This window comes from Sphaeramia orbicularis, chromosome 3 (assembly GCF_902148855.1).
Source record: "Sphaeramia orbicularis chromosome 3, fSphaOr1.1, whole genome shotgun sequence".
NCBI lineage: Eukaryota > Metazoa > Chordata > Actinopteri > Kurtiformes > Apogonidae > Sphaeramia > Sphaeramia orbicularis.
In genome coordinates, this window is record NC_043959.1 from 7,396,298 (window position 1) to 7,415,152 (window position 18,855).

The window sequence follows — 18,855 nt, forward strand, 5'->3', positions numbered from 1 at the left end:
TATCTGACTCTAGCGAAGACCCGTAGTGACGTCAGTCAATGGAAATTGTTTAAGGGGCAAGATGGCAACGGAACCAAATAAGACCGAAATCCTTACCATTTTCAAAAGATTAAGATCTATACCTACAAACAAGGTAACCAAACTTACGCCGCGTGTATAAATGTACTGTTTCTCTTACTGTCGCTTGTGTTGGCTCTTGGTTATCTTACTCTGCCCGTTAAGGAGCGCTCAGCGGGCTGGGGAACTGTTTTCTCGGGCCCAACTTCACCGTCAGACGGCTAGCGGAGGCTAAAGCCTGTTAGCCTACCGGTATAGCAGTCAAACCTAAAGGCCACGTATACGATTTGTGTATGCCGAGGTAGCTAACCTGTTCAACTAATCTCACTTTGAGTGTGAACACCAGACAGGAAACAAGTTTAATGGTTTGTTGAGTTAGACTGTGGCTGACGTTTAAACGGCGAAAATAATAATAACACTTAACATTTTATGCTAAATGTTGGGCTGTATTGTCAACCACATATTCGTGCTAGCCAACCAGATGGTCCTGTTAGCTTTATGGTGGAATAGTGTCTTAACCTTGTATTAATTCTCTCTGTTTGATTTGACACCCTTTTTAATCGAACTAGTTTGACATGATTTGTTGCCAGGCTGGTACGGGTTTATTTCTAGGTGCTATTCTTTTATTTCAAATCGGCCCCTCCGTCGAAACTGCAGTATCCTGGATGATAACCCGTCAACCTCATTTCCTCTTTATTATTATAGTATCATTGAAGTGCAAATAGTTCCATATTTCAAGATCATTGAAATAGTTTAATGTCCAGTATATAACCTTCACTTGTTTGTCGTCCGTTAACCTTAGTCCTCCACACTAGGCTGTACTAGTGTCACCTCTGTAATACAGCTAAGGTAATAGCTTCCTTAAGAACCTGCCTGGGTTTCCCTTAAATATTCTTTTTAATGGTGTCAGTAAAGTACAAATTGACTCCTAATTGAGATAAAAGAAACTCCATTATGTAGCTTTCATTTTCTCTTTTATTCTTAAGCCTAAACACTTTGTTCTTTTGTTGAACCATTTGTCGATGTTAATAATGTATGATTCAGTACATTTTAGGCTTTGTGTTTTATTTGACAGTTTCTTTAATCAGTCTAATTTGGTACACTGATTTGTAACAAGACTGATTTTTTAAAAATTATTACTCCTAGTTGTCTTGTTTTTGTTGCAGGGTTCTGTCTTCTAAAACTGCTTCATCCTCTGTGATATGACCTGTCACCTGAGTGTTTCCCTTTCTCATTAATGGTATTAAAATAAGATGCATAGGGTCACATTTAGATGTAGTTGGAAATACAGCTTGTAACTTTAAACCTATCTTTATGCTTTTGTCCTAACCCTCAATGCTTGCCTCTATAGTCACCATTACTATAATTATGTCAGTCTCTGATCAAGGTCTTCCCTCAGTGTCTTAAGTTTAACTTTGCCAAAACTGCCGTATCCCAGGTTGACTGCTTGTGTCCTGTTTCTTTAAAGGATGTGATTAAAAGAATAAATAGGTTCCTCTTTTATGTAGTTGAATAGTTTTCTTTGTCCTTTGTGATGAAAGGGATCACCAGGCAGGTATGTCTCTACTGCTTCCTGCTTCCTTTTGTGGAGTCTGTAGAGCTGAAATTACTTACTGATTTATTTATTAAATAACTGATTTTGGTTTGTTTGATTGTTGATGTTTTTTTTTCCTATGTATTTTGGGAAATTTTTCGTCCATAATGGCACATATCTTTCACCACAATTATGTGATGTAATCAAATATCTTTGGGTTTTGTCCTGTTGGTAAAATGAAACTAGTAATTTAAAACCTAATTTTGGACTGCAGGGAATTGTTAGTTTTTTTCCACAGATTTCTTATAACTACTACAAAATCATTTATTGGGTAATTGCAGTTTCTTTTTTCCTAGGCATGCTGGTTTTGTAATTGTCCTAGTTGTAAATAATGTCAAACAAAGTGACATTTTCATCAGAGCTCTAGGTCACAAAGCTTAAAATGTGGATTGTTTTGGCTTTATTAGATTAAATCAGAAATGATGTCTCAATAGTTAAGCCAATTGCTCATGAAAGTTGATAGTAGTGTGTTCTAGTATTCTGTACATTCACTCTACTATAAAGAACGTGTGACGTGTGAAATACTTTTATGGCACCAACCAAATAGTTTTGATACTATCAAGTACTGACAATGTCTCCTGATTCAGTTGCATATTTATGGAGTACATCTCATCATTGTTGGTGTCTGAAGCATGTATACATGGCTTTTATACATTTTTATCATTGATTTTTAAATGAGTTGTAAATGCCAGGGTACTGAAACAAAACTAAAGGGCTGAAATCAACAACTCATGTAGGGGTGTGCGATATGATAATATTAGATCGTGAAGGATATATCAACGATCCGACAAAGCAGAGAGATTGTGGAATTGTCTACAGTGTTTCCAGTGTTTCCACTGGTAAAGTTTTGCCGTGGTGCTGTGTCACAGCAAAGTTGTTTCCGCCAAAAAGAAAAAAAAAAATCAATAATAGGCCTACACATTAAGCTATGCATATTAAAGTCTTCAGTTTAAACTTTTGAGGTGTTACAATATGGAATAGTTTTTTTCTTCCATCTGCTGCGTGTCACTACCTGGGATAACTGCCCATTTGTGCATGTGCGATGGTAACTCTGCTTGGAACCAACCAACCTGCAGATATTTTTGTTTTTGCCATATCGCCCACCCCTAAACTCATGTAATGTAAAGTTATTTTGGGGATATCTGTATGAAATAATTATTCAAGATTATCAGATCTTTTTTGAATGACACCCAGATACTCATGCAAACACCACTGTAATGACAGGCCAGAGGGACATTGAAAATAACTCTTTCAATATATATGTCTTTACAGGCATGTTTTGACTGTGCAGCCAAAAACCCCAGCTGGGCCAGTATCCCATATGGTGTGTTCTTATGTATTGACTGCTCTGGTATCCACCGTTCTCTGGGAGTACACCTCAGCTTCATCAGGTACACTTCATGGAGCTCTGTAACAGTACATGACAGTACTATTGTTATACCATTATGATATATAATGTTATGACCATTCTGTTATGATATATATTTATTTGTCAGTTTGAATAAGTGATTGAGAGTTGAGAAAATATGATCTAAGTCTAACTTAAATTGGAAGTTATAGTGGTAGCATGTGGGAAGGCAGTATTGCCCTGAGGAAAAGTGACCTGTTGGTAGTGAAACGCATGGATTTGGGCTTGGTGAAACGGGCAGTCATGATTTTAATCAGAATTATTCTTATCTCTTTTATAAATAGGGTTTGTTACAAATAAATTACTTTCAGCCAAAGTTTTTCACAGGTTACTGGGGAGTTTTTTGTAGGTATTATGTAACAAAATCTATTTCTTTCTGTATTTTTTTTTCCATCAACAACAAATATTGTTGAAGTATTTAGACGATAGCTAGAAGTAAATACAAATTCCACATTGTTTAACACAACCTGTAATTACTCTGGTACGTGGGATATTTAAAAAAGAATATTAGTGGAATCTGAATATTTATGATGGTGAAAGCAATGTATTTTTTTTATTTGATCAGATGGAGCTGTTGTACTCATCTGGCCATAGTTCTTTTGACTTGTGAGAGTTGACATTCGATTTTCTTCTCTTTTGTTCAGATCCACCGAGTTAGACTCCAACTGGAACTGGTTTCAGCTAAGATGTATGCAGGTTGGAGGCAATGCCAATGCGGTAAGTCAGAACAAGAGTGCAGATAAATAAAAAAAACAAAAACATGTAATTATGAGCAGTTTTATATTGTGCCTGGGTCATTATACAACTTCTGCATAATAAGAGGTATGTTGTCCAACTAGAAAATGACTTAATGATCTGTCATGTTCATAATTTCTGCTGAGGTAACAGAGCTGGCTTGTACAGTTTGGGTAGATTTTTGTCCCTTTCATGAGACAATTTTTTCTCTTTTCAGACCGCATTCTTCCGCCAACATGGCTGCTCCACCAATGACACCAATGCCAAGTATAACAGCCGTGCAGCCCAGATGTACAGGGAGAAGATTCGACAACAAGCAAATGCTGCTCTGTCTAAATATGGCACTGATGTGAGTATTGGAGAGTTTTAACAAGTGGAAAAACCAGTATACATTGCTCATTTTTTGTAACAGCCATAGTTTACACACGTTTAAAATAGCTCTGCTTCCAAAGCAGTGAAGGTGTAACAAATTTTGTAATTAATCTAACTAATCATGTGACATGAGATGATGTGTTATAGTCAGTCCTTTAAAGAATATAAACTTAAAAATAATATACCTTAGAAACTTGTATTATATTATTTAGTTTGTTTTATGAAATGGCAAGGTGCTTAGATCAGGACAGCTGTTCAAATATTGTAGGTCCGTGATGATTAGAATTTGTAAACCAATGCGGAGCAGCTGTATGTCATTGTGATTCTGACAGTTTCATTCTCCAGTAGACAGGTAAAACATTCCAGAAATGTAAACTACTGCTCTGTGTGGGATTCACATATTATGTAATAGTTTTAGAGTTATTAGCAGTAACTCAACGATGTTATCAAATCTAGTTCAAGGTCCAGAGGGTTTGTACAAATCACTACATATGATCATGACAAGAAGGGCACCATGCCAGAACAACGTGAATGCAAACTTTGACCACTGTTGTAAACATCATGAATGTTCTCTCTGTTTTGTTTTCTTTGTTCCAGTTGTGGATTGACTCTTCTGCTGCAGCGATCTCTGCAGCTCCTGAAAAAAAAGAGGCAGATTTTTTTGCAGAACATACACAGGTTTGTTTCTCTGAAGGCAGTTGTTTTGGTCTGAAGTCTCTTGTTTTGGATGCATAGCTCTGTTTTCCAAAAAGCATTTGTTGTATTATAAAAGGCTGAAATGCTATGTCAAGTAAAAGTTGCAAAGCATGACTCAGTGGGCTGTAATATGCCCGAAGGTGACGTAAGCCACTCTTACACAGAGATCACAGGAAAAAGGGGAGATGTTGGTGTTACATATAACTTGTGTGTTGGAAAATATGAGTATAGCTTCTTAGCTAACCTCTCCAGACTCAACCCATCTTTCACCATTCCACAAATGTTAGCATGGATAGAGTCCTCCGCCCGAAGTGACAACAGCTCCCGGATCTTGGCGTCTCCCCAGTTTTTGACAACTTTCTGGTCGCGTTGATATGTTTGTTTCATGTACACAGCCCGCGTTCATTTTTAAATCCCCCCCATGCAAGATTCACACACGTAATTTGTAATCAAAACATCACACCTCGGTTGTGGAACGAGAAGTGTTCCTTTTACATAGTGCTCCGGAATCATGAGTCCATGTTTATCACGGCTCTGTTACTATGTCCAGAGACGTTACAGAGGTGGGACCAAATGATCCCACCATTTCATTTACACAGACGTCGTTCCAGAATAAAGGTGAAATATTCCCTGAACAGAAGTGCTGTGCAAAAGTGGCTATAGAAAGTCAGAATGTGATGCTTTTTCTTTTCTCTTTTTTGCTCATGTTAGAAATATAATGCAATTCATACATGCAGTTTTCTTCATGCCACATATTGTACGTTTAAGTGATTTTGTAAGTCACTGCATTCTGTTTTTATTTACATTTTGCACAATGCCACAGATTTGGTAAACAAGTTTGTAAAATGTAAAAGCTCAGGATGCTTGTGAATGAAATGAAAAAACTATACTAGTAGACTTTCATCACAGTGGCTTGAACTTCTGAGCACTCTAGATTTTGTTGCTTTTTCTTTAAAACAAACACACTTGCCTTTGTTAACATTTTCAGCCAGCCAATGACTGGAACATGGCATTGCCTTCTGAACTGGAGCAGAACGGAGCCGCCGTCACCCCACAGCTGACTGACACAGTGTCCAAAGCCCAGGATGAGAGCCGTAAGTCACACCAAACAATAATGCCCATCTGTTGTGATCCACTGAACTAATCAGTGTGGTATTTCTATCATTCAAGTTTCTGCAACAAATTTAGTTTTTTTTTTTCATGAGCTCCTTTGCCAGCAAATGCTAATATTTAGCTGTAAACAAAGTACTTTTTTTGTTGTAGAACAAACCCTGAAAATACCTAAAGCTTGTGTCAGTCACAGATTATATTTCAGCCATCCGACCATGAACTAATTAAAAACACATAGACTTTGAATGGGGAAATAAAAAGTGTTAATCAGTCCTGAGTTGTAAGAAACATTTCTGCTGCATTCTATTCTTCTGTCTCTGATTTGATTAAGAAAAGAGGTTCTATGTGTACCCTTGAATGAATAAATGTCCTCCTGTTCTTTGTAGAACCAGAGGAAGGGCCGAGCATCGATGGTCTGAGCACATCACCCAAAGCCTCCATTGGTGAGTGTTATTCAATCTGCCAGAGGAACAACATGAGTAGTTCTCAGTAACCTCAGAGCTGTCATCTGTGATTTCCTGCTTTCATGTTTGATGTTGTGCCTCCTCACAGTAAAAAAAGTGACTCGGTCTTGTTCTACAGCCTTGAATCTGTGTATCCTTCTGTGCGTAAAGGCTATACACTCTAAAATAATGTAACATTAATTGTTATCTAGCAGTTATTTTCTTACTAATGCATGTATTTATTTTAAATATCAAAAATATATACAAAAATCAATGTTTAATGATGCTTGAGGACATCTATAAAAAATAAATTCAATATTAAAATAGATATACGTTAATAGGCACGTCATTAGTTGAGTTCGTCAATTCAGAACTATTGTTGATAATCATGTACAAGGACAGTAATTATTTAACCTCAGTGTGATAAAATTTTTCAGTCACGCAGACATGTTTGTGTAAGAATCACAGACAGACAGACAGACAAAGCCTTAAATATGGGTAGTAATTATCTGTGCTGTAAATATAGATACCTTGCACACCCGCTATTGTTCTCAATTCTCCTTTTACCTGAAACATGTTATATGTATGGTTGGGACATTATCAGTCATGTATACAGAATAAAAAACAGAGGAGCCTTTAGTGGGGATGGATTACCTGTCTGTGTTTATTTCTATGCACAGAAACATGTTTGTCACTTTTTTCTTTGAGGTTACAGTCTCTGATGTCAACAGGAGTGGTTGACTGAGTAGTCTGTGTTCAGGCCAGTTACATGTGGCATCTGCTGATTATCTCATGACAAAGCCTAGAGATTTTGTCACGTAGCTGATAAACAAAACATGAATGCATTGGTTCTCTTCAGTAATGAGGAGATACTGTCTGTAAATAAATGCTGTAGAAAGTTACACTGAAGTTTAGTTTTTTAATTACCTGTAGGCACTTTATTTATTTGATCGGTAGGTGGAATTTGGTAGAATTATACTTTTTGTTTTAGTTTTAGTAGGTCTAAGAGGTTTTAGTTCCACATGGAAAAGAACTGTACAATTGCTAATAAAATTTTACAGAAATGATTTAAATACTCTGTACACTTCAATGGGTATTGACTTTTAGGCAGACTGTTTTCAGGTGGTAAAACCAGTTCAAAAACAGTCAATTGAACCCTTTCAGAGCCTCATACAGTTTGGATTAAACATCTTGTGATCATGTGTAATATGGGTGTCCCTGAACTACTGCTGTGTCACATCCACATGTGGACAGCTGACACTGATGTCCACACTCGGAGCCCCTTTTGACTATGTAGTCCAGGGGTCAGCAACCCTGGTCCTAGAGAGCCACTATCCTGCATGTTTTAGATGTATCCCTCTTCCAACACACCTGATTCAAATGATAAATCAAGCTCTGCAGAAGCCTCATAATGACCATCAGGTGTGCTGCAAGAGGGAAACATTTAAAACATGCAGGATAGGGGCTCTCTAGGACCATGGTTGCTGACCCCTGATGTTGTCATATTCAGAATCGCACTGTCTTTACACACGACCACATATATACCACTGAACTTTATATTTCCCTGCAATGCTTGAATAAGTAAAGGAGGACATGTGCAGACCTAATAATAATTGTCTTCATTCATCTGTATAAAAACATTCCAAATGTGTTAAAAACATGTTATCATATTTCATTACTATTTACATGCCATTTCCACAGTTTGAGATTTGGCTCTGTCTTGATGATATCTCTCTGTGTTTTCCTTCTTTGGCTTTGGTTTAATGGTGCCTGAGGAGAAAATTAGTGTCTCCAACTGTTTCTACCAACAGACATTACTTGTATTAGTACTGGTCACTCATGTGACCAGTACTTTGCATCTTTCAATAACAGGCTCACAAAGCCAATTCATAGGATCCAATGTTCGAAGCCAGTAAATGGGTCATCTTCTTCATTAGGTGTACTGTGAAGAAAGATAATTGAAATGCAAATCACCATTATTTGGGTGACAATCTGTGACAGACCTCCCATAAGGCGACCTGCTCTAAACAACTGGGACCAGTATGTTTGAAAATAACACACTTGTTGACCATTTTTTAATCATCTCAATGACACAAACCAGACCAGGGTCAGTATAGTGTGGTGTTTAAGTGTGTGGGTATGTGCTGACACTGACTGGTTTGTCCTGTCCTGTAGAGGACTCCATGCGTCTGGCGTCTCAGGATGGATGTATGTCCACAGGTGAATTGTGTGTCAGCTGCTGCTGTTCATGATGATTCATTAGACGCATGGTTGTGATGCTTGATTGACACCACTGGCTGGCTCCATCTCCTCCTCAGTGCTTACTGGGCAATGGAAACATTTTCTCACCAACGTGATAGCGGTGTGATATTATAGTTGAGCACCTGCATTTTCACAAGTTACTGACAAAGAAGATTCTTAGTCAGATTGTTTATATGCAATATGCTCATGTTGTGGTGTTACAGGTTGGACGGTGGTATTTGGGTCAAAGCATTAACTCTAACAGTGTTTGTCAAGAAAGTCTCATGTCCCAAAAGATGAATAGTTATGGTGTGTGACATTTAGGGTTTTCGTTTCACTCTAACAGGGTTCCTGCAGGGTCTGAAAAAGTCTTAAAAGTCTTGAATTCACAGATTTGCATTTAATACCATAAAAAAGTCTTTAAAAGGTATTAAATTTCATATGGTAGGTCATAAGTTATTTTGGTATAATTTGTGGGCTGTGTTGTGTTTAAATGTGTCTGTTAAATGTCCAAACTGCAAAGAAAGTAACATTAGTTGACTCAGATGCGCCCATTCCAACCCAATAATTTATATTGAATTTAGGAACCAGTTATCGCTAACTTTGCAGCCCCTGGTGAGAAATTACTTGGAACAGTGGGAATCAAGACATTGGAGTAAATAAATAAATTTTCCTAAATTCGAGGAGTCTCAAATTTTTGCCAATATGGCTGTGAAATGGGCATTAAATTCTGTTCTAAGTAGTCTTAAAAAGTCTTGAATTTAACTTGTAGAAACCTGTAGGGACCCTGCTCTAAATTATTATCTTCCTACATCACACTTCTCTTGAGAATGTGAGTTAAGAGAATCAGGTTTTTCTTGCTGTAATTTAAAAGATGTCAAATATTTAGGTGAGTTGTGTTTTTTTAAGAACTAACCCTAGGGCCAAATGTCAGTTGTAACTGCTGCGGTGCCTTTACATGTCTTACTAAAGCTTCACGCTTTGTGGCTGTAATGGTTGTAATGTAAGTTGCTAACAGTAAAAACAGGCAAAAGCCTTGTTTCTTCTTGGTGCTTTTTTTCCGTCTGCACTGGGAGCTTTTTTAATCTATAGAAAGTGGTTTTCTTGAGCTGCTTAGTTTTTCTTGATTTAGAGGGAATTTGTACACAATATCAATTTGTCACCCAGCCTAAGTGAACATTTATAATTAAAATCTGCATTGGTTTGTTTAACAGATGTGAAATCCTCCATTATTGGGAAAAAGAAGCCCATGGCTGCCAAAAAAGGAGTAAGTAATCTCTTCAGCCAACTCGATATCCACCACTGGCCAGTTTGCTCAGAGACAAATGAAGCCTCTGAAATCCAATGTTTCTGCTGTTAACTCTCTTTTTCCAGCTCGGTGCAAAGAAAGGTCTGGGTGCTCAGAAGGTGAGCAGTAAGAGTTTCTCTGAGGTGGAGAAACAAGCACAAGTGGCCGAGAAGCTGAGAGAGGAGCAGGCAGCTGAGGCCAAGAAACAAGCAGAGGAGTCCATGTGAGTCACTTTGAATTTAAACACAACCTGCCTGTGTCCACTTTGCACATAGTAACTTCACAAAATATAACACAGCATTTCATTCTGTGCTTAAAATAGAATGAGTTACATTTGCAGCTTCAGCAGTTTCATTAGGACTAAACTGGGGCTTTTCAGGAAGACCTGTCAAAAAACCACTGCAGTCGACTCAGCAGAAATAAAAGCATGATTGAATCAGCATCTGACATAAAATCCATGAGTCTGATAGTATATGTAAGACAAATATGAAAAGTGCCAGTGCATTTATTATTTGACTGTTATAAATTTGTTGCACACAGATGAAGACAACAAATTGGTTATTGCATAAGGCACAGTATGTGTGTATGTGTGTTATATATTACATTCAGACTGTTTTATAAAATGCTGATGGGTGCTTCTATGAAACTGGGTACATTTTGGTATCTGACACTTTTCCAGCTTTTTAGACCCAATAATGAAAGAGAAATTTAGACATATTTCCCCCCAGGGTCTACCTAATGATGACCTCAGATAAATGCAAAAAATTATACTCTTGCCCTGTGCCATCCCAAAATTAATGAATTTTTAATAAAATATTGGGGCCAAAAATAGGCCCAAAATTGGGACAAGAACAAACTACTTAAGTGTCTGTGCATTTTATCTGGAAAACATGGCTGTAAATGGTCTTATATATCGCTATAAATAGAGACACTGTGTTAAATTTGATGATCCTAGTGGTTTTTCTAATCCAGACATGTGAGTTTTTCATGAATCTCAGTCTCATTCCAGGTTTTGTGTGTAACCCATCGTGTCGACTTGGGTTACATACAGAACCTGCCCATTTAAATGCATATAAATCGTGAATGATTTTGCAACAGCGGTCATTTTTGTGAAACACTCTGCCTTGCATAATTAGTTCAATTCCCAAAATGTACTAGTGAGAAAATAAAAATGTATTTTAAAAAGTTGTAGTGCATAATTTTTATCTCCTTTTCACTGTGTTACATGCAGATTTTTGTAATAAATATAATGTACAATAATACAAAAATGTGTTTTATCTAAAAAATAGTTTCTCTTTTATCTTAGTATTATCTCAATAAGTATTTATTTTAAAATAGACCCAAACTGCTTCCAAACTTGCTTCATAACATTCGTCTACATCTGGTTTGAATTTTTAGTCCCATGTCCTATTTTTAGGGACCAGTTTCATAGCAGCACCCAGATGTTATTACAGAAAGAAGAAAATGGATTACATTTTATCACATTAATACACAATGCAGTGTTTTCACATATGTAATAAAATATGTAATGTGTGTTTTCTGATCTGACTCTGTGCAGTGTTGCGTCGATGCGCCTCGCTTACAAAGAGCTGGAGATCGATAGGAAAATAGAGGAAAAGAAGCTTCAGAACCTTGAAGGCAAGAAGAGAGAGCAGGCTGAGAGGCTGGGCATGGGCTTCGGCAACAGGAGGTAACAGCACTACACAAACATTTCAGCAGGAAGCAAACCAGTTTTCACCAAAATTATCCTCAAACATCACATCAGATGAAAAAGTAAAAAGGCACATGTTTTCTGTTTCAGTGCTGTGTCTCACTCAGTGATGTCAGAGATGCAGGTGATTGAACAGGAAACTCCCGTCGGAGCTAAAACCTCATCTCGCTCTAAACTGGATATGTTTGATGAGCCCGGCTTCACCTCTGGACCCCCAAAGTATGTCTGACACCGAGTTTATCTGTTTGGCTTTGACAGGAATCAGGAATAAAGATAAACTCGACAAAGTTTAGGGACTCAGGGTTTCTGCATATCGTGGAAATCTGAAATCCAAACATTTGGACTGAATGCCTGCCATCACTGAATATCAGTGTTTTCATTGGGTGCTTTTCCAAACTCTGGCTCCAGTGCAACAACATGTGAAATGAGTCTTGCACAATGCATGATGGTCTTCAAGAATCCTACATTTAACCTGTTTGACCTGCAGAGTCACCTGTTTGTATGCTCACTGAACTAAATCTGTTTTCTACTTGTTGCAGATATAAGGATAACCCGTTTACAGTGGGAGACAGTTTTGGGTCCAGGTGGGATACTGATGGAGGAAGTACCTCCTTTACCACCTCATGGGCCCTGGAGAAAGACGACCCCAAAGAAGAGGTCACCATCTCCAGCATTCAGCCAATAGGAGAGAGGTATTGTCATCGATGTCCCTGCACACTCTGTCTCTGGTGTGTTTGTAAATCATGGGTGTCAAACATATGGCTTACAGGCCAAAATCAGCCCACCAAAGTTTCCAGTCTGGCCCACAGGATGAATTTGTGCAAAAATGACACTGAAGATATAAACAGTCAAGTATGTCAAACTCATTTTAGTTCCAACCTCCAAATTCCAACAATATTATCTGCTGCTAAATGTTTTGTGCCTTTGTAGTTCCACTGTGATCTACATATACTGCACATGTATAAATGTTAAGTTGAGGTATAATATTGTTAAAATTGCACTTATTTTTCTTAACAAATTTCAGGTTATTCTTCTGAAAGTATAGTTTGTAAATGTAGAAGCTTTCATAATTTAATTTTATTTTTTTGGACTTAAACACAGAAATGAAATTGAATTTTGGGGATATAATGGTTTTACCCCGAATGCCGGATCCACTGCTGGATATCCTTCATGTGAATGTGATAACTAGGACCGATCTGGTTGGATTTCTTCTCCCTTGATAACCAACATAGAGGACCCCAATTGGAAGAACCCTATCGATTTCAGCTTCTCTATGAGTCTTATAAATCATCCAAATGGGGGCGCTTTTGCTGAAAATCACTTTTTTGGACATAAATCAAGCAATAATAGGCCGATTGACATTAAATTTGGCTCATATTATTCATATGGTTCATATTCATATCTTACAAATGTCCATTTTCTGGCTACCATCCAGAGTTCATATTGGGTAATTTTCATGCACTAGGTGAAGTTTTGTAGGAAAAACTGGTTCTCTGACCATTATTCTGCCACTATCAGGTCCATGTAGCTCAAACTGAATTCATATTGATTGTCTAACAATTATCGTAGATGTATTTATATATAGCAGAGGATTGGGGGGATTTTGGGGATATACCCTAGCTGTTGGCCCCTGACAGAGTAAGCTTCATTATTTATTTATTTTATTTCTAGGTTATTATGCTATTATTTTACTGATCTGGGTTAAATTGGGCTATATGTGACCCCTGAACTAAAATGAGTTTGACACTCAAAGAAAAAAAAGGCTCTGTTCTGCACTGATGTTTGTGTTTGTGTTGTGTTCGTAGACTGCCCAGCAGAAGGAAAGCGGAGGTGACCACTCCAGTGTCCGAGTCGAGTGAGGCCAGGCAGAAGTTTGCCAATGCCAAGGCCATCTCTTCAGACATGTTCTTTGGACGGGAGAGCAGTGCTGAGGTGGGAACCCAGTTCATTTCAAGAAAAGATTGTGTTTTACAACAACAGCAGTGAATCCTGAGACTGTTCTGAGCTAAATGGATTCAGTTTTGTGGCGTATACTATTTCTTAACAGGCCTTTACAGATTTTACTTTTAATGGACAATGGGAGAGAGTTGTCCAAAATATTTAAGATATCGTCCCCGTAACAGTGGTATTTGTAGGGGTGTATTATATAAGCCAAATGATGAAAGCCCAATACAAAACCAAATGTGATGTTATGGTTACTTTGAACTGTGTGGCTCCTATCAAGGAGTTGAGTTATGTTGTTTCATCTCACAGTATGATGCAAAGACACGTCTGGAGAGCATGTCTGGAAGCACCTCTATCAGTTCAGCAGACTTGTTTGGTGAAGGCAGCGACCATAAAGGTAAGACCTTCAGAGCAAATGAAGAACAACTTTGACTTTCTGATGTACAGGCTGTCCATAAAGTCTCTTTACAATTTAACAAATTTATTACAAAAGTAAATGAATAGACAAAGCTGTGGAATTTTTACAAAATGAAAAACAGATATTAAAGTTCTTGCGCCTCATTTAACTCTTTAAGTGCCAGACAGTTAAGGGGATAATAAGCCTTAAAAGTGCCACAGAATTTGGCTGTTTTTCAGTATTTCGCGTCGTTTTCATAATATTTGAAGAATCCTGCAGGAAACCGCTCGGTAACATCTGACCGATTGCTGATTAGATCCAAAACGCACCGGACGCAGCCGATTCATTATTGATCGTAATTTGCATAATTTATAATAATAATAATAATAATAATCTTTATTTATATAGCACTTTTCATACATTAAAAACTGTAGCACAAAGTGCTTTACATATCAGTTTAAAAATCAGTACCGCCCCCCACCCACACCCACCCACTCACCCGCACACACATATACATGCAAACCCACATATACATGCAAACCCACAAGCTCACACATACTTAAGAAGACTGACTGAGTACGGGTAGACCAGAACAAAAATGTACAAGTAAAAGTAAAACATCAATTTAGGAGGCGCTGTCTCAGGGAGCCATCCGCACCAGGAGGCAGCCGCCGACCCCGGCGACCAGGCACCAGCAACACAGCCCCGCATCCCAACTAGTGGGAGAGGGCCAACTGGGACCCCCACCCACCAGAAAGGAGCGGACCCCAGTGAGAGAAGGTGCCGCCACAGCCCCCGCCACAGCCCCCGGAGTCCACAGCCGCCCCCCGGCATGGAGGGCTCCCTCTGATGAAACACCGGAGAATAAGAAACATTAAAAAGATATAAAAATATTATTCGGTCGCGTGACCTCAAATTCCCGTCTGCTTGGTCTCAAAAGGGGGACACAGAAAGAACGTCATCGAAATGTGAGAAAGAAATGGGGGTGGATTGTTTGTTTGTACACAAATGTGGCGTGTTCTCCAAAGCCGATCTGATCGGCCCGTGGCACTTTACAGGTTGTTTTCGTAGAGCCGATTTAATCGGCCCATGGCACTGAAAGTGTTAATCCACCTCTATATGAACACCATTAGTTCCACAAAACACATCCAGATGGTACTGGATTTGTTTCCATGTTGGCTGAATCATAGACTCATCAATGACATCGGTGATCTTTAGCTTCAGGTCACTGATGTCCAGTATCTTTGTTTGATACGTGACATCTTTAACATAACCCAATAGAAAGAAATCCAGGGCAGTGATAACTCGTGAAGGAGGTGTCCAGGGAATTGGACCAGTCCTTGAAATCCATCGGTCTGGAAATGTTTGATTTAGGAACCCACCAACATGCAGTCCCCAATGTGGTGGTGGACCATCTACCACAGGTGGTGCCACATACTCAGTCTAAAGGTCTAGGTAAACATTTGCAGTAATTGGTCTCATTGAAGCAAAATAGGACCAAGGGTCCTGTAGTCCAACGCCATATTTAAAGACATTAATTGACATTCGTTTGACCTTTCAAGGTCAAAGGTCATGGCACCAAATGAAAGCCCATATGTGACTTCCTATCTATTGCCAACAGTAATTATAGCAATAACGTCAACTCTTTTCAAGTTGTAGCATTTTGAAATGTGTCCCATTATAAACCAAAGGGGATTTTTAAAATTTAAAAAAATCATAAAAAAATTTTAAATCAATATTTCCCTATTCTTTGAACAAACTTGGTAGACCTTACCCCAAAGATGTTCCACAACAAATATCAGGTCATTCTGACTGATGGTTTTGGAGAAGATTCTTGAAAAATTGTTTACGGACGATAAACAGACGCCAACTGATACCAATAGTCCATCGGACCTTTCGGGAAAGAGCCGTTGGGACTAAAGATGGACCAATGATTCGATTGCACATGATCCCACAGTGTGATTATAACTTAACTACTGAGTACTCAGAAGAAATCTGATTAACATGTAATATTGTTATATTTTTTAAATTGTAAGGAGACTTTGTTGACACCCTGTACTACAGGCAGGAATTTAAATGTACTTTGGTCATAAATGTATTTCTTGTGAACGCATGAAGAGGGAATTCCTGTTTCCTGTTTCAGGGACGGAGTCTGACTTCGACAGGTCCGTTTTTCCTGCCGTTCCAGACATCACACAGTTCAAACAGGGAGTGAAGACGGTCGCCGGGAAGATGGCGGTCCTCGCCAACGGTGTCATGAATACGATCCAGGTGAGACCGGCAGAGTCCATCTCATGTCCACATGTTGGTAGAAAATGTCCCCTATCCTAACTCTTTTTTTTTTTTTTTTTTTCTTTTCCCCCCACAGGATCGTTACGGCTCGTACTGAACAGCCTCAACAATAAAACCAACCTGTGTCAAGACAAAACCAACCGACGCCTGTGTAGAGAAAACCAGCCTCTGGAACGACTCGTGCATTTGGACGGAGATGGGACGATGGAGGAACGGGAATCAGAAAGGGTTGCATGGGGGAATGAACTCGTCCTTTTCACCCGTCTTCTTTTAGAGAGACTTTGCAGGAGTGAGACAGTATTTTCTTCTCATTCTCATTAGCAGACTCCTGAGTTTTATTTTCATAAAGGAAACATCTGAGGGTGTAGGCTTTTCTATACCGAGAGTTTTGTTGTAATTTACTGTCGAGAATTTTTTGGTCTTAGCTTTTCAAAAATGATGTTAGAGTTAATTCTTCTATATTTTATTCCGTATACATGAATCAAAATGTTTTTGACTCATATTATCAAACACGCCATGCTTATGTCTATTTTGTTTTGTGATATTAAAAAGGTGCAGTATATATTTTAAACATAAGCATTAATTTGAACAAAATGTCATGTTTTGCATTCAGTGTTCAATTCACTGTTTCTCACTTACAGTAGACTTTTATCCACTATTTCATGTTTTAATTTACACACAGCACACTGACAGCCATCTGTCTTGACCTTTTCACACAATTTATGAGCTTGGAATTATACATCTCTGTCTATGTGTGAATATATACTTTGAACTATAGGAATATCAGATACTTGATGTCCTAGCTGCTATGTGTATTTATTATTGAGGGAAAAAGATAAAAACCCAGGGAGTCCAGGAGTCTGGTTGGGCACTGGGATAAGAACTGCTGTGCAGAGGAATTGAACATTAAGAATAAAATTAGGGCTAAAAATTCAAATGATGCTTTGTAAAAAATGTCACGTAAAGCATCTCAGACATCAGACAGAGCATGTTTAGTCCCAGCTCATGAAACAGTGACTGATTTTTGACTATGCATTTCCATTTTCTGACCTTTGAAGAGACGTGTTCTTGTGTCTGGTTGAATCTTAAGTCTGCCTCAGTCTGTCAGTGCTGCCTTTAATCTTTATATTCGTTTTACCTTTAAGACCCAAGTCGCAAGTTTACATTTTCATCCATCACTTCAGGTTTTGTTGACCATTTGAAAATGTTTGTCGGTCAAGGCTGAAAACAGTCACACCTTTCATATATAATGATTTTCCTGATAGAAATAATTATCCCCAAAGGTAATGCATTTAAAAAATATATATTATTCACAATTTATCTTCTGCAAAATAGGTTCATTGTTGGGGAAAAAGGTTTACATTTGGTGAACATATTTATTACGCTTCACACGAATGATAGTCTGGCAAAAAAAAAAAAGTCAGATACTCCAATATTTATTTAATAATATAGGACTGCCTTTTACTTTGATTTTATTCAAACATTTGTGGCTTCATTTTAATAAACTTATCCCATGTCATACCATTTATTGCCATCATTTTATGGCCATATCTGTTGTTGAAACAACCCCAGATCATAAAACTGCCCCCACATGCTTGTACTGTAGGCACTAGGCATGATGGGTAATCACTTCATCCAACTCCCTTCTCACCCTGATGCGTCCATCTCTCTGGAACAGGGTCAGTCTGGACGACTCAGACCAAATGATGAATCCTATTAATAATTATTCAGTAGAAGGATCTTACATTCTTGTGGGAACTTTTCTCTTTTTGCCCAGACTGTGTATTTTTCTGTGCGAACATGGTTTTTATCTCCTGTGGGAAAACTTTATGGACTCTGCAGAAATGTTTTTGGCAGAAAAATGATACTCCTTCCACAGGTAGCACTTCTGATTATATATCTATATAAAAATGTGTTTTGCATGATGTAACGGTTTACTCAATCACACCTTGATTGACGTACCTCATGTCAACTCTGCAGTCCCATCACATTTAATTCAGGCAGACTTGAAATTCGACAAGTTAAAGGAGTGTGCAGGTAAATGAAAACCCAGGAGAAACTCTTTTTGTTTTATATTTTTTGTGGCTGTGGAATTGATCATTTTTCCTTGAGTGGCCATTTCCCACCCTTGAGAAACTCTCCAACAGGAAAAATAAAAGTGTGGATTGAGTGGATAAAACATTCAATTATTTATTTGTAGGCTACAAAAAGGAACTTATTCGGTATGTTAATAAAGATGGAAAACTCCTGTTGTGCTCTTTTTCATGACTCACACATTCACCTTAACCCATAAAGACCCAAACATCCACCATGTACAAATATAAGCTGTTTAATACCCATTGACCCACTAATCCTATCAATACATGTAAATAATTGGTGTAAAATACAGTTTGTCATCTTTTCATGGTCATTAGATATGACCCATTTGTACATTCAAACACATCTTCTACAACATTGATTCACCAGTAAAACCCATGGAGTTGGATCAATGACAGGATGGAGACTTGTTTTTACATTCAGTTAATGATAGATTTGCAGAAAAAGTCACTTTTTCTTCAGTTTTCTCA

The 18,855-nt window shown here is 38.1% G+C and overlaps 1 protein-coding gene across 3 annotated transcripts in view; it reads left to right on the top strand.

The window, feature by feature from the left end:
- arfgap2 (ADP-ribosylation factor GTPase activating protein 2) overlaps positions 1–18,855 on the top strand; it is a 24,981-nt gene continuing 6,126 nt past the window's right edge. The window contains exons 1-17 of one of the 3 annotated variants that reach the window (XM_030161702.1): positions 62–133; positions 2,924–3,042; positions 3,704–3,776; positions 4,012–4,143; positions 4,764–4,844; positions 5,851–5,956; positions 6,359–6,415; positions 8,591–8,635; positions 9,871–9,923; positions 10,031–10,167; positions 11,503–11,634; positions 11,746–11,874; positions 12,195–12,347; positions 13,461–13,587; positions 13,909–13,996; positions 16,140–16,267; positions 16,365–18,536. In XM_030161702.1, coding sequence (XP_030017562.1) covers positions 62–133; positions 2,924–3,042; positions 3,704–3,776; positions 4,012–4,143; positions 4,764–4,844; positions 5,851–5,956; positions 6,359–6,415; positions 8,591–8,635; positions 9,871–9,923; positions 10,031–10,167; positions 11,503–11,634; positions 11,746–11,874; positions 12,195–12,347; positions 13,461–13,587; positions 13,909–13,996; positions 16,140–16,267; positions 16,365–16,385 — 1,653 coding nt within the window. In that variant the 3' untranslated portion in view covers positions 16,386–18,536. Of the gene's footprint in view, positions 134–2,923; positions 3,043–3,703; positions 3,777–4,011; positions 4,144–4,763; positions 4,845–5,850; positions 5,957–6,358; positions 6,416–8,590; positions 8,636–9,870; positions 9,924–10,030; positions 10,168–11,502; positions 11,635–11,745; positions 11,875–12,194; positions 12,348–13,460; positions 13,588–13,908; positions 13,997–16,139; positions 16,293–16,364; positions 18,537–18,855 lie in introns of those variants that run through there. The other 2 variants (XM_030161718.1, XM_030161711.1) reach the window with 2 other exon arrangements.